Source organism: Strigops habroptila, chromosome 3 (assembly GCF_004027225.2).
Source record: "Strigops habroptila isolate Jane chromosome 3, bStrHab1.2.pri, whole genome shotgun sequence".
Taxonomy (NCBI): domain Eukaryota; kingdom Metazoa; phylum Chordata; class Aves; order Psittaciformes; family Psittacidae; genus Strigops; species Strigops habroptila.
In genome coordinates, this window is record NC_044279.2 from 77,700,695 (window position 1) to 77,716,422 (window position 15,728).

The 15,728-nt window shown below is 45.1% G+C and overlaps 1 protein-coding gene across 5 annotated transcripts in view; it reads left to right on the top strand.

Moving 5' to 3' along the window:
• MEI1 (meiotic double-stranded break formation protein 1) overlaps positions 1-15,728 on the top strand; it is a 37,276-nt gene that overhangs the window by 1,277 nt on the left and 20,271 nt on the right. For all 5 annotated transcript variants that reach the window (XR_003990387.1, XR_003990388.1, XM_030478051.1 and 2 more), the window contains 12 exons: positions 1,906-1,956; positions 3,583-3,656; positions 4,318-4,423; positions 4,959-5,162; positions 6,419-6,549; positions 7,020-7,134; positions 7,950-8,066; positions 8,597-8,696; positions 11,486-11,620; positions 12,165-12,279; positions 13,793-13,911; positions 14,947-15,088. Coding sequence is in view for 3 of the 5 variants with exons in the window: in XM_030478051.1 (XP_030333911.1) it covers positions 1,906-1,956; positions 3,583-3,656; positions 4,318-4,423; positions 4,959-5,162; positions 6,419-6,549; positions 7,020-7,134; positions 7,950-8,066; positions 8,597-8,696; positions 11,486-11,620; positions 12,165-12,279; positions 13,793-13,911; positions 14,947-15,088 (1,409 nt within the window). In the remaining 2 variants the exon portion in view is untranslated. The remainder of the gene's footprint in view (positions 1-1,905; positions 1,957-3,582; positions 3,657-4,317; positions 4,424-4,958; positions 5,163-6,418; positions 6,550-7,019; positions 7,135-7,949; positions 8,067-8,596; positions 8,697-11,485; positions 11,621-12,164; positions 12,280-13,792; positions 13,912-14,946; positions 15,089-15,728) is intronic.

Consider the following 15,728-nt stretch of genomic DNA (forward strand, 5'->3'; position numbering starts at 1 on the left):
TGTGAGTGCCTTCAAGGAGCAAATATACTGGATTCTTTTAATTCCACAATCTCATTTGTGCATCATAGCTAATTCTTGTTATTTGGGGAAAGTGACTTACAAGCCCCTTGCCCTGCCTTGATGCACTGAATAACTCAAACAGTGTTTTTCTGGTTGATTTCCCAGCCCAAAATGGGCTGTGCATGTTTTGGAAGCAGCTTTGTTAGAAACAGAACTTTGTGCAGGTTTAGTTCCACCTGTTGCACAAATTTTGATTGAGTGTTGTCTGTGCACATAATCCTACACAGATGTGGAGGGCTTATGGGCAATTCAATCCTACACTGTATGAGCCTAACACAAAATACCTCAGAAGCTTTTAAATATTCTCTCTCTCTTTGAGAAGCTTTACAATTGGATGGTTTAGGGACCGCTTTGGGATTTTACTGCACTTGGTGTAACTCCTAGAGCAGTTGGAATCCCCAGTCTAAGCCTGGGGCAACAAACAGTGACATGTACATTTTAGACAGAGCCGAATTGAGCCAAGGATCATTTGGTGCAAGAGTGTAAGAGAGACCCTCAAAGATTTGACCAATGCTGTGGAGGAGGTATTAATAGTAAATTTAGGAAAATACATTTGTTTCTGGAGAGAGAATATTGGAATAAGCACAGGCAGAAGAAAGAGGGTTGAGAGAGCAGAGGTGGAGTGTGGAACGTTACGTATGTAAAAATGGTGAATTTCAGGTAAGCCTGAATTTCATGCAGTTAATATTGCAATGTTCACTAATGCTGCATGCAAATCCTTTCCAAAGTGTAAGGAAGTTACTGAGGACAGGACAGATGAGACGGAATAAGTAATTTCTTCATCTGCAGTGTCATAACGTTGCTTTAGTTGGTCAAATTTCTGAGAGGTCATGGGCTCTCCAGGGGCAGGGAATTTGATCAGATATGTTGGAACAAGTGGTTTGGTGTAGCAGAAGTGGGGGTCTGAACCAGATGCCTGATGCTGTAGGTACCTGATGTTGGAAGGAGTTGGGAGGTAGAGTTTCTCACCAGTTGTGGTGTAGTAGAGTGAGACGGTGGCTTATTTTAATATATCCAATTTTACGCTCCTTTCATACAAATGGCTCGTGAAGTGGTGCCTTCACGTTCCATTTAACATTGGAATAGTTTCCATATGCTTTAAACCTGATGTTCACGTTTTGTCTCAGGAGTTTCAGTGCTGTGGAGGGAGAAGACTGTTCATGGCAATACGTATGAATGGAAGATTTGAAGGAAAACTCAGAGCTGGACTCCTGTCATTCTGTCATTTGGACTCTTCATTAGGGACTGTAGTGGTAGGACAAGGGGTAATGGCTTCAAACTTAAACAGGGGAAGTTTAGATTGGATATAAGGAAGAAGTTCTTTACAGTGAGGGTGGTGAAGCACTGGAATGGATTGCCCAAGGAAGCTGTGAATGCTCCATCCCTGGCAGTATTCAAGGCCAGGTTGGACAGAGCCTTCAGCGACATGGTTTAGTGCGAAGTGTCCCTGTCCATGGCAGGGGGTTGGAAGTAGATGATCTTAAGGTCCTTTCCAACCCTAACTATTCTATGATTCTGGAGTGTTGTTTCAGATGTATGATACTGGATACGTGCAGTGAGACGTGGCGATGGTAGTAGCAGTTACATATTTACTTAGATAGGTGGAGCCATTGACTTCAACTCTAAAGTACATGAAAAATTCGCAAGAGAACCGAATGCCTTAATGCCCGTGTGTCCCTGAGAGTATCCACCTTCCTCTGACAAAGTTAGGCTGGTGTCACGTGAAGTGGGGAAACCAAAACAGTTCTGAAAACAATCTGCAGCAATTTTTTACAAGAAGGCATTATGGCACCCATGATTACAAGCAGGAATGAGTTCCCTTACTGATTGTGGCTTATCTTTCAGGGATGTTGCATACTGTGGAAGACAGCAGTGCCCTGGACCTGTTCATAGAAGGTGAGAGGCAGATGCCACATCTCAGTAACTGACAGTTTGTGAAGGAAGGCTCTGTCTTGTCTGATAATTATGGTGAGATGCTCAGCTTCTATACAACTTGAACTGGGGAGAGCATCTATTTTCTATCAACGCAGCAGTGATGAACAGAGTGTTCCAGAGGAGTGCATGCACATTTAAATACTTAGCATTTCTCTTGCAAGGTTCTGTGTGTGCCATGAATTTAGTGTCACATGCATAACAGTGGTAAACAATGCTTCATCTTTGGACCTAACCGAAGTCTCAAATCAAATGGAAGTCTTCCTGTAGGCTTCAGTGAGCTTTGGGATCTACTGCTTTCTCTTAGGGTTTAGCTGTACAGGCTGCAGATCTCCTCTTTGTGAGCAGTCCTTCATTTGAAATCTGATGGAAACACCTGCAGGGCTGACAGAGGAATTTTAACTTAGTGTTAGCTAACTCTTGAAAGTTTCAGAGACTCTGAGAATTCAGGGCAAGAAAGGGCCGATAAACCATATATAAATCACTTGTCAAGACATGCCTGTGCTGAGATGCATAGCTCTTTAGTTAAAGTAGGTCTTCTAGATAAACCTCCAGTATTGCCCTGGATACATCAAGACATAGTGAACCCAGAAGTCTCTGGTATTTCTTTTTATGATGCTTTCCTAGAATACAAAACAAGAGTATGTTTTTCAAATGAGTCATGCCATGACAGCAAGATATATCCAAGAAAGCCTTACCAAATCCTATGGAACGATGTTCTGCATTTTGTCTCAGTAAGGGGCCTATTGTCAAAACTTTATCTGCTGAACCTTCAGGTGCCCAGGTTCTAAAAACACCAGAAGAGGAACTTTGCTTCCCAAACTGGTCCACACACTGGTGTATGTGTGGAGGCAGAGGCAGCCTGCCAGCTTCCACAGTTCCCTTGTGATTTAGTTAGGGAAACCCCAGGTGACAGGTAGCCAGTGTCTGGTAAACAGTTACTTGTTGATTCCTCTTACTAGGATGGAGCAGGCAGAGTTCTTGAAGTTGCAGTGAACCAAGAATAACAGCCTTTTCCTGAGGCTGAGGAGGTGAACAGTACCACAAAGATGACTGGAGCTTTGCTTTCTGGCAAGGTATAAGTGGAGTGGGGAGGAATGGCTGATAGGCTGCACTATTGCCTCAGGGGCAGTAGCAACTGGAGGAGGAGCTCTCAGTCTGCATCTAAGGATACTCAGCACTTTCAGTTCTGATATCTTTTTTGGAAAGAGATGTTTTTAATTTTCACGCTCTAGGAAGTCTGCTCTATTCAATTACCAGGTTTGGAGTTTTTTTATGTTTTTAAGCTGGGGCTTTGTTTTCTTCCCTTCCTGGTTCCTTACATTTACTTGGTGTCCTGATGCTCAGTTTGTCACTTGCAGTTCATTTCCATGGATGGTTTGTAGTGCAGCTGGAACAGGACTGCTGGAATGTTGCTGTAGGGAGCTTGGGCTGGGCTATCAGAAGCAATAGCAACGGCAGTACCCTGTTCTCTCAGCTCTGTGCTCATTTAATGTCTAAGTTCTTTGCTCACTGGTCTGCTAAAGCCCTGTGGAAGATGGATTGTGAGTGCTCTTGTGTGTGAATTACTGATCCTGTTCTTCTGCCTAGTTCTGGTGCGGCTTGTAGTGGAGCTGAAGTCAGAACAGTACTTTCGCTGCATTTTGGATGAAAGCCAGAAAGAGGTCAGTGAAGATGAATTCCCTGCCCTTCCTTTTCAATCCTTCAGAGGTTGAGGAGATGGGAATGAGCGGCCTTGCAAGGCTGCAGCTGCTGCACTGGGATGCAACCTTCTCTGCAGTGGAATGTCCTAGTGCCAGCTCCCCTGCTGTGATTTTGACCATGTCGGTGTCTTCTCTGGAGTTGTCCTGTTGTTCCTATGATACTTTGCAGCCATGTTACTTCATGATGCTCTTGTGAAGCTGTGTGGCTTCCTTAGATTCTTCTTTTCCTATCTTACTGTTTCAGTGGTATGAGGACCTTTACCAGCCTATGCCATGGGCTCTTGCTCTCTTCATTTCTAAGTCTGTGATGGTTGCAAAGGGTGCAAAAAGTTGTGAAGTAGCAAAAGTGGTTCATCTGCTCATGTAAGAACTGGAGAGGAAAGGAGGAAAAGGAACAACAAGCAACAGATTTCTTGGATTAACTAAAAGATATTTTAGAGACTTAGTGGTGTGTTCGGGGTTTTCCTGTGGCTTACCCTAAGTGGTGAAGAGGACCCAGCTTAGGAAAAGATCCTATTCTGGGGGATTATGCATCACCAAGAGCTTGCAGGTTTGGGTGCATTTCTGTCTTTGGACTGTGTCCTCACAAGTGAAATATTTTTTTTCTCTGTCTCCTCTACAGCTGTGCAAAGCAACTACCATGAGAGGCAGCCTGCCCACGTTCACTCTCTTGGGCAAGCTGGCAGATGCCATCCCAGGCTTTGCTGATATATTGGTGGTAGAGCACAGTGAGTAATGTGTCATGCACCATGGAAGAGTAATACTCACAGCCCTAATACACATGTGCATGCATGAACTCCATGTGAATTCATGAAGCTTGTCCAGAAGTCAGAGTGGTGTTCAGGTCTCCTGGGTTGCAGGTCAATACCTTCACAGCAGCCTTGTGTGCTCTTAGCCAGCCTGGCAAAACCAGCCTCTGTGAACTGGGGTGTGTGGGTCTGCTTCACAGGCAACATATATTTAGTTTTTCTTTCCTTGATCTAGCCTCTGGGGGTCTGGTGAGCAAAGCTTAGCTGTTTGTGGGAGTAGCTGGGATGATGGATACTCATATTGCCAACAGCAAGCTCCTGCAACCATTTATTACTATACCTCTGCTCAGAAGGACAGATCGTGGGGAGCATATCACTTAACTGTGGCATTCATTAATCTGTACACACCAGCCTGTCCAGTGGGCTTTTGCAAGTTTTCAAGAGAAATAGGTGGGTGCTTTTAAGAAGTCAGTTCATTGCTGTGAGTGGTTGCCCTTTCTGTTCCTAACACTAGGTAATTTAGTGGATCATCTGCTGATGGGTTTGGCATACCCAAATGAGGGCATAAAGGCTGCTGTCTGCTACTTGTATGGCAAGCTGTACTCCTGCGCTGTTGGCACAGAACGGCTCTCAGCACACTTTGAAGAAAGGCTGTGTGGTCTCTTCCTGAATACCTTGGGGCGTGCACAGACAAAGGAGCTGCAGATCAATTGTTTGGGTAAGGCATTGCTGAGAGAAACTGCAAGGTGCAAGGGAAGGCTTAGGATGAGGAAGAAATCTTTGGCTGATTTAGATGCTGTGATGTGGGTTGTTCCCCAGAGGAGCTTTTTTTGCTGCTTGTCTGAAGCAGTCAATCCTTTCTGTTACTCCACAGCAATCAAACAGACCAGACCTGCTGCTGAACTCCCCCACTGTCCCTCGAGCCCCACATTTGCCTAACACTGACTAGTTTTCAGAGTCTCTTCAGAGCATGCACTGTGGCCTGGCCTATCTCACTTTGATGTTTCATCCTAGGAATAGCCCATGCCTCAAAGTTTCTGAATGCAAACACTGTACACAGGCAGGTGGGCTTTGTAGAGCAGTAGAATGGAGTCTAACAAATACAGCCTTCAGATGTGAGGCATCATGTTGTTTAGGTTAGAAAGCTAACGTGGAAGTGGTGCTTTCTTGCATTTATGCTTCCAACTGCACCTATCAACTGTTGCTGGGGAGCACAATTTCAGCCTTTCTGGCATTGCTTGTTTGTAAACCATCCAGGGAATTCAGTTTTCTTGTAGGAGGTAAGCAGGAATTGGATTGCTCCTCAGCTCATCTACTCAGCTACTATAAATGGAGGATGATTTCCTTTGAAAGTGGAATTCTATAGCTCAGACTACGCCCCTTGTGAATTTGTACTGACATGTACTGATGATTTGCATCAGTACCTATAGCAGTGCTCCATACTTTTTATATTGAGGGCTTTTGTATGTGTGTTGATATCCTTTAGGTAAACACAGCTGTTTCAGCAAGAGCCCGTGAAAGTAGAAAGGGAAGATAAATGCCAGTTCTCTAGGAAGTATTTCAGGGAAAATGTCTAGTTGTTGTTGGGTCACTGGCTGTAGCTTGGAGAAGAATGCAGGTCAAGAGCTCTCCCGAGAAACGCTTTAAGGGATGGGTCCTGGAGCACAGAAGGTGATGCGAGTAGAGTGCTCCTGAGATGGTGTACCAGTGCACATGCAGGTCTCTGAGAAGGGACAGGGAGCAGATCAGACCCAGAAAAAAGCATTAGCAACAAGGGCTTGCAAAACATGGGGCTCCTGGCAGTATCTGGGGACACAGTGAGAAGCAGCTCACTAAACTGGAAGTGAGCACACTCGTTAGGAGTGCAGGAAAGGGGACGAAGCTGGCAACAAGTCTTAGGCTGTAAACACTCCTGTGTTGATATAATCCTTGCTATGCCCAGTATGGTGCTCACTCTTCCTCCCCTTTCTGCAGGTTTGCTAAAGGAGCTGCTGAAATCTGACCATTTTGTATCTATTCTTATGAATAATTCAAAGCCAGAGGAGGAGTCTGAGAACCCTGACCTTTTAGAAGGGGAAAATCCACTGCCACTTGTTCTCAAAAAGGTGATTGCTGAAGTAGTAGTGAATTGCCAGTAAACGTAAAGAATTTTCTGGCCTGTATTGAATCTTTATCTGGGGCATTTGAGTGTGCTGTTGCCAACACCAGCAATAGAGGCTACAGTGGAAATGGGGACATCCCCATAGATCACCTAATTGTTCATTCCTGTATCCTGGAGGGGACAAATTTTACTCACACTTGAGGTCTGATACAGCACTTGCAGTGCCAGCATGACTAAGCACGGGGGCAGAGCTATTCTTGCTCATAATCTTTTCTGTTGTGGTTCTCATTTTACATTTTTGGAACGTATTTGGTCCAGTGTTTGATCTTGTCTTAGCAAGTTTAATCTGTGAAACACATACCAAAGGACAGATCTTAATTTATGTTTTATGTTTTAAAACGTAGAGGAAACTGTTTCTTACTCATATCTGCATAGTTGATTTCCTCTCTCATTTTGACATTTGTTTCCCAACAGCTTTTGTTGACCAGAGATGAGATGTTACAGGCAGCAAGTTCTCACTGTATGGCTGCAGTGCTGGTTCACTCTCCCAGCAGATATGCTCCTGCTTTTATCCATGCTGATGTCCCAGGTGAAGAAATGCAGTAGCATTTTATTGTTCATCTGCTAATATCAAGCACTCCTTGGCTGTTTGTTTTAGGAACTGGTCCGGCTCCATGAAATCCTCTGATGGCATAGTGTGTCTGGTGACCATTTTATACCAGTAAAAATGCCTAATGTGATTTAGGATTAGAAGGGGAGAGTAAATTTTCAACTGAAAATATAGAAACAGCTGCCAACAGCAGAATGGAGTTTCCACAACAAGAATTTGATGAGCCCTTGAGGTCAAGGTCCTCCTTGCAGGACCTTAGATACAAGCCAACACAGACTGGGGTTCCATTGTATCCCACTAAATACTGTAAATTTATACAGAATTTGGTCTAGGATTTAGCTTTAGAATGCAGTTTATTATTTCTTTGTAATCCCAAAAGACAGAAATGCTTTCATCTTACAAATTCTTTAGGAGGTGTAAAAGTTCTGAGGAAAAAAAAAGATCACTGCATCTGTGGTAAAGCTTGCTTTGTGGCTTCTCATTTGTGCCAAAGGCTAGAGCCACAGTTCAGCTCCTGCCTGCTGAGTTTGTGCTGGGAAGATGCTTGCCTGCAGGACTCTGCTCTCCAGTCACCTTGCTTTGAAGGCTAGCGTACCCCCCAGCTTCCATTCCACTCTTCATTCCTGCCTTTTCTGGCCTGTATTGAATACACCCGTTTTCCCTGTGGCTGTTGCTATGCTTCTGTGTTTCCTCCTCCTTCCTTTGCTCTGTTCTGGGAGCAGCTGTGCCAGGCTGTAGGCAGACTGCCTCTTACCGGGGCGACCTTATCTGCCTGTGTGTCTGTGTGCTTGCAGAATTCCTGTTTGAGTGTCTCTTGTGCAACAGTGAAATTCTCATCTGGTCAGTGTATTGCTGCCTGCTCCTCCTCACTGAAGAGCGCCTTTTCTTCTCAAAGTGTCACACAGTCTATGGTGAGTCATCAACCTTTCTGACAGGGGGGCTGCAGTAATACTGTGGGCATTTGTTGTGCCTCTAGCTGAATTTCAATGCTTTACACACAATCACAATTTCCAGTCAGGATGGGTAAAGGACTGGAAACGAGTGCCTATCAGACATGTTTGTGATGTCCACCATAGCTCGAATTTCAACATAGCTTTGAACTGTCCTAATGAGTTCCTGATGGGCATGCACTTGTTATAATAACCCGTTATCATGACTGACACTACCTGAGTTACTGTTAAGTGTTTTGGTGAACATACTAAGAGTAGATTTAGGAAGAAAGGTTAAATTCCTCCCATTCTTTTGGACTTACCTCCAGCAGTGGAAGTCGGGGCCTATTATCAGGGAGCTGAGTGAACACTCAGCAGTTTGGGGCAGTTGTTTCTGTCAGTGGTTCAGAAGAATAATTGTTTGAATCTTCCTATTAAAACTTAATTTTGCTTCTGTCCTGGGATTTGGGGTGTTAAAAGCCCTCTCTGTGACTTCTCTTGAACATGTGCAGGCATTGAATCTCTGATGAGGAGTCTTCAAGATGTCCTGCAGCTGAACAATGTGGAGTTGCACAAACAAGGGCTCCTGCTCTTCACTGAAATCCTGAAGCGGTAAGGGAGTACCTCCGTCAGGCTTGGACCAGCAGAGTTTGGTGCCCCAAAATGGAGTCTGTGATCCTTTTGATTTTTAAGGTTTTCATCCAGGGCCAAATATCTACACTACCAAAGCCTTTGCGTTCAGAAGATGTTGCTGAACAAATGCATCTCATTTATTCTTGTGAAGAAGGGCCTGATGGTAGTTTCTGAACCTCCCAGCTTGTCCTCTTTGCGCATGCATCCACAAGGAAATCTGCCTATTCCTGCTTTCTTACCAATCTGGGATGTGAGATCTTTCAGCTGTACATAGTGCAGGAAGGAAGGAGAGGAAGGTCCAGGTGTATGTGAGCAGGCCGGTTCCTGCTTAGTGCATCTCTGTGACAAAACAAGGCATGTGAATTCCATGGCTTCTCGTCTTGTATCATCATCTGAGCTAAATTCAAACAGCAAAAACAAATTCTAGGCTGAAATATTAATGTCTTCTGTCACCTTTTTCCTCATGTTTTCTGCTAAGGAATAACATGCCTTAGCTTGTTTTTCTTGTATCCTTCCTGTTCTCGCTTCTATGATCTTGTTCCTGTCCTGTCATGCTAGTGAAAGAGTCTTGTTTTTGCCACTTAGTTCCCCCAAGAGAGCCCTTGAGCTGAATTTTTGAAATGTCACAGTCAATTTTGTAGCAAGTGGCAGGGTAAAGAGAAGGAAAAGCAGCAGTGCTAGAACAGTGTGATGATGCCAGTGTGGGATCTGTCAAAAAGAGAAACCAGGATGTGGGAAACACTAATTACAGCATTTGTGCTTGTAAAACAAAGAGAACACTCTGTGCAATTACTCTCATTTTCTAGCACACTCATTCTATTTCTCTGAGCTTTGCCTTAGAAATGATGTTTTATTTAAAGCTATCTCATAGTGGGGAAAGGGATCTCATCCTGGAACCTTTTCTTTGCAGCTGAATTCTCTTGGGTGAGTGAGCCCCACACTCTGGTTTTGTCCAAACAGGATGTGCTGCTCCCGTTGGCAGTGTGTCAGGAATGGTGGGTAACTGCCCCTTGTCTCTCCCAGCACAACCAGAGTGGCTGGCACAGTTTGGGACGCAAAGATGAGAGGTTGCAGGAAGCTGTGAGAGTGCTGTCCTTCAGGCTTTTCTCCCAGGCCCCAAAGACATCATAGTGCACCATATTGCAAGTGGGTTTGTGCCTCTTGAGTGAGTCAGCAAAGACTCCTCCATCCCTTCCTCCCTGCATGAGTCAGTGAAGACTTTTTTTCCTGATGTGTTTTACTTCATAAGGTCAGCTACTAAAGAAAGGAACTACAAAGGATTAATAGAATTACAGCGTAAGTAGAAACATTTTGGAAGTTCAGCACATCATTTATGGCTTGGCCCAGAGGATGCTCCTGGTGCTTGAGTTTTTTGCCTTGCCCACCTCACAGCTTTTTCTCATAGCAAAACATGAGGTGACTGCCAAGCTGGGTTTCATCCCACTGAATGACTAAAAAGAGTGGTTCTGCCTCTGCTCGCTTTTTGCCTTGTAGCTGGGCTAGCAGTGTAATTCCTACTGAAGTTTACTTTCCTCTCCCGTGGAACCATGTGCTGCTCCTGGCTTGCTTTGGTCAGAAATAGAATCATAGAATGATTTGGGTTGGAAGAGACCTTAAGGTCATCGAGTTCCAACCCCCTGCCATGGACAGGGACACCTTCCACTAGAGCAGGTTGCTCCAAGCCCCTGTGTCCAACCTGGCCCTGAACACTGCCAGGGATGGGACAGCCACAGCTTCTCTGGGCAACCTGTTCCAGTGCCTCACCACCCTCACAGTAAAGAACTTCTTCCTTATATCTAACCTGAACTTCCCCTGTTTTAATTTAAACCCATCGCCCCTTGTCCTATGGCTGCAGTCCCTGATGAAGAGTACCTCTCCAGCATCCTTGTAGGCCCCCTTCAGATACTGGAAGGCTGTGAAAACTGAATAATAGGGAATCCTTTTGCCTCCCAAATTTTGCTCATGTCATGCTGTGTTGTTTTTCATGCCTCACTTTGTAGATGCCCTCTGGCAGGCTGTTAGTGCCTCTTGTCTGCATGTAGCTGCCTGCTTTCCCCTGCCTTCCTGACTGTACCTGACTTGTCAAAATGAGCAGTCTGCCATTTACACAGCTCTGTCCAATAATGAGATTAATGGCTTGTCATCCCTTCATGTTCTTGTGCTGAATGCTCAAAGGTGCTGGGCTGCAAGATGATCAGACGACACCAAAATGCTCACTATCAAGAATTGCCAAAACAGTTGGATTGTGTTTGTTTTCCTGATTACTTGTCAAGTTCATGGAAGTCCCTGTCCTGGCAACATTAGAAGTGCTATGGGACTGTGAGAGAAGCTATTCTTATGGCATTGTCCTTGTTCTAGGATGGTGGTGGTTGCCTTTTTACTCAGAAATATGATTTGCCAAATGAACCTGCAAATGCCAGAGCAGATGGCCTCAGCATAAAGTCCTGGGCAGAGAGATCACTGTATTTTGCAAAGCCCATTTTTCTTGTGCTTTTGATGTCAGTGTTCTCTGATGCAGTCAGTTACCCAGGCTGTAGGGTTTTTTCACCATAGTAGTGCTCCAGACCTGCTGAAGTTCACTCTTTGTAGCAAATCCTCCACCTGCTCAAGTTTGAGACTTCCTCCTTGAGAGCAGCTGGCTCTGAATACTTGAAAAGCATGGCTGGAACCACACAGCTCAGCTGTTCATCTTGTGGAATTGAGGAGAGGGCAGTACAATTACTTAATCTTACAATATTCTCTTTGCTTACTCTGTTTCCTCTTTGCAGGCAACCAGTGGAAATCAAACTATTCACAAACCGAGGTGTATGTATAGAAGCCATTGATGTTTTGATGGAGACGGTGAATTGCCCAGTGCTTGAGGTGGCAGTGGAGGCTGTGAGAGCTGTGGCAGCTTTCCTGAGGTAGGCAGGAAAGTATTTGTAGGCTTTTCTTCAGATAGATCCGTTGATACCATGTTGGTCTCTGCAACTCCCCTGTGGCTGTGTGGGTGAGTGCTCTGCAGTGGGACTTCTGGCTGAGGCAGGCGTGGGTACTGCAGAGCTAGCTTCCCACCTGCCTCAAAAGGCTGCCAGGGCAGTGGAGCTGGGATAGGCAGCAAGTGACTGCAGCAAAAACCTAGTGTCCCAGGCAGACCTGTACTGTGGTTGCTGTGGCTTTGTCACTCTGTGCCCCATCGCTATAGATAAGAGCAAGCATAAACCTCTGTACAGTCGTATGCTTCCCGACTGTAATGGGAGCGGACAGTGAATGCAGTGAGGGTGTGTTTGGGTGCACATGTGGAGGAAGGCACTGGTCAGATATTGTGACCTTAGCATGCTGTGCTGGAGGGAAGTGGCAATGACCTGTTATTGTCAAAAGAGCAGTTGTTTCTGCTGATGTGGCCTTCCCAGGTGGAATTGTTCCCTGATGGGAACGTGCATGTTGTCTTTCTCTCTGCTTGTTCAGGAAGGACCATCTGAGCTCCCCACCAGTCCCATACGAAGAGCTGCAGAAGCTGCTGGAGGCAGTGCTGAAGCGATGTGCTGACCTTTGCTCACCCCAGAGTAGCAAGGGGCATGCAGTAAGTCAAAAGTTATTGCTTGTTGGTAAGATTAAGCAGGACAGGGGTGATCCTCCTACCGCATGTAGGAGTGTGGATGTTGTATGTGTGTTTCATCCCCTTTACCCTATGGCTATTGGGTTCTCTAGTGTTTCTTTTGATCCTCATGCCTTAAGATGATACCAGTTTTTGAAGTAGCTGAAGATGGATGCTGGTGAATGTTGTCTTTCTAAATCAATGAAGATTAGTGGGGCACCTCTTGAGCATGCTGCTCTCTTTCTGTGTCCAGTACTACAAAGTCATTCCCTTTCTTCAGGCCTCCACCTTGTAGGCTGTGTCAATCTATTTTTTTTTTGGCAATGAACATCTCTCGCTGTGCCTTCAGACCAAGAGGATCATTATATATGCACTGTGATCCCTCAGTATGGGAGCTGTTAGCCACTCTCTGAACTGCAATTCCTTTTCTGTTCCTGGAATACATCGTTAATGTGATGTGCTGCTGGGACTTAAGCATTTCTGTGGAGAGCCCCCATTGCAGATGGCTAGTGAAAAGACAAGGGCTGAGCCTTCTTGCTCTAGGCTTAGAGCCATGTAGGTTTAGATTGCATGTCTGTAGTGGCAAGAGCATCTTGCTGGAGTACCAGAGTTCCAAATGCCTGATGAACTAACTATCTTTAGGCCCAAGTTCTGTTGTACCAGATGTCTGTCTTCTTTACTTGGAGAAGACAGAAGTGCTTTCTGCCCATAGGTAGGTCTTGGTCAGGCTGTTTGCATACACCCAAACTTGATGCCCCATTCAGAATAAGCAGTTTCACAGGAAGGAAATTTAGGAAGATAGGAAGGACATCCAGACTGTCTTTAAAGGAAAAAAAAAAAGAAGTGATTGTACCTCTACTAATGTATCTTAGCATCAAATGGAGAAGGAGTTCTGCACTGCCAGACACCAATGTGTAGCCGTGCTGTCCTCTGGTAGTATTCAAAGAAGACCACCACAACAGGTTAAGGCTTAAAGGCAGATTTTGAGTTCCAAGTGTTTCCCAGTTTGGGCAAATAATTAACTCTGATGCTGCAGTTGGCTTCTTGCTGAACTCAGTAGGATGCTGTGTGGGAACAAGAGCTAGTACATGCATAGTTACTTACAAAACTGAGCCGAATTAGAGAACTAAGATTTCAGTGCTGAGCGAGGAGAGGAACTGTTCAGTGTTGTCTGAAGAGTAATTGGAAGAAATAAAAAATTTTAAAAATACCAGGTTTTCCTAGAAGGGTTTGAAGCTCCTTTAGCTGAGCTGTTTAAAACTCAGATTAGACCAAACCAAGGCAATACAGACTGTAAAGACAGGGCAGTGCAGAACTAGCAGCTCTGTAACTCTGCCCTCCCTAGGAAGAGCACAAAAGCTCTGTAACTCTGCTTTCCCTGGGGAAAGCACAGCAGTTGTGTGAAATCTGTTGTTCCTCCTGCTGCAGGTATCAGAGAAAAAAGCTGGTTTTTTCTGACAGTGAACATAAGATTTTAAAGACTTCTCTCCTTTAACAGGGTGATCTCCTATTCTCAGTGTCTCAGAGTCACCCAGCAAACAGAAGTCTCAGCAGAGTTCCTCAAAGACAGGGCCAGTTCTTGCTCAATACCCTGGAAAGTTTCAGAAATGCTTGCAGGTGAGGACAAGTTGGTGTAGGTGAGTGGTGTGTGTTCATGTCCATCCATCCTTCTGTCCTTTTAACCAAGTTTCTCTGCCCACCCAACCACTGAAATATCACAGGCGAGTTCAAAGCATTGCACTTGTCAGTGAAACAACAGAAGGAGGAATATGCAGTGATAGTGAAATATTTGTGACATCTGCATGTCTCCCAATAAACTTCTCTGGGATCTTTTATTCCCTGTTTATTTAATGTCTTTGGCCTTTGAGAAACTGCTTGAAAATTAGCCACTACTACTGACAGTGCAAGAACTGTTGGAAGGTTTGTGTGAAACCATATTCCTGTGACCTGGGGTATGCGGCCTCACTGCCCACAGGGATTAACCATTGAACAAATGTGTATGTGCTTCAGATGCTGACTTTGGATTTGCTCATGCCTGTTAACTGCCAGTGGGTTTATAGACACCAACATTTCCTGTGCTGCTGGATGAGAGCTATCTGTCAGGCGTAGCTGCACAGCAGACGGTGGTAGATGAGTTTGTGTGTGAATCTGTTAGGAAGTCTGGCCAACTTAGTTATTTTGCCTTCCATGGCTTGACTGAGATAATTCAGTCAGAAGCAGGTGGCCCTGTCTGCACTGACCCAGTGTCTTGGGGTAGTGTTAGAGGGCACTTGGGTTCTGTCATGGCTTCTAGAACAGCTTAATGGGCCCCTGGCTGATTTTCATGAGGTTTGCTGTATTGTGCTCCACAGGCACTCTGGTCTGGCTGAGAACCTTTAGTCTTGCCACACTAGGGCTTTCCACAGCAGATACTTTCTTCAGAGAAGCTGAGTCTTCCTTTCCCAATTGTACTGTTGTGCAACATTGCTGACTTTTAATAGCTTTGCTTAAGACATAACTCCGTGTGATTGCCAGATTCCTGGGTTTCCGACCCAACAAATGTTTGTAGGGTCCTTAATGGTGAAAGTTTTGATGGAAATGTAGTATCTCCTGACTTCCTTTACAAAGTGAGGAGGATTCCTCTCTCTTCTGATATCCACTGTGTGTTTCTAGGTTAGCAGTGGAATTCCAGAGTGACTTCATGGCCCAAGAGAATGCTTTCACTGCCCCCAACTCCGAGAGCAAGGACACACTAAGCAACTTCTCTGAGTTCCTGTTGAGGATTTGTGACAGTCTCTGCATCCCCATGGTTATGGTGGGGTTTCTTTTGAACTCAATCTATTCCTTGGGTACCTGGGAAGGTGCTTTCGAACATCAAGAATGGGTTGCACAAGTTGGTTTTGGGGGGAAGAGAGCATGTAGAGTAAACCAAGTACAGCTGTGGCATTGGCCACCTCTGCAGAGCCAAATATGGTGTTACACAGTTCATGCAAAATGGGGGCGTATGGTCTCAGAGGGTAGAGAAATTCATAAAGCTTCCATGTAGATGGCAGTGTCTTTCTGCAGACTGTGCAATCCCCATAGCCTGCCTGCCATGCTGTCTAATCCATGGCAGCTCTGGATGTTGCAGAAGATGAAGAGTATCTGAACTGTTGTTTTCCCTTCTTGCCTGTGTCCCAGAAAGCAGTGCCATTTTGCACTTGCACTTTCATTCTCCTGCTTCTCTCCAGAAGGTACAGATGAGGCTGCCCAGTCTACCCAGCAAGGGCAATACTAAGTGTTGTGCCTCAGTAAGGCGAGGGACACAGTTTAAAAAGTAACTGTGGAGAGTCGCGTGTGCTTAGTGCTCCACACAGACCTGTCATTAAGACACTTGGAGCAGAGTTGTCGAAACAGTGGGACTCTGGTGGTGGTTCTAAATATTGAGTAACTTTTGCTCGTGCTTTGCCTCAGGT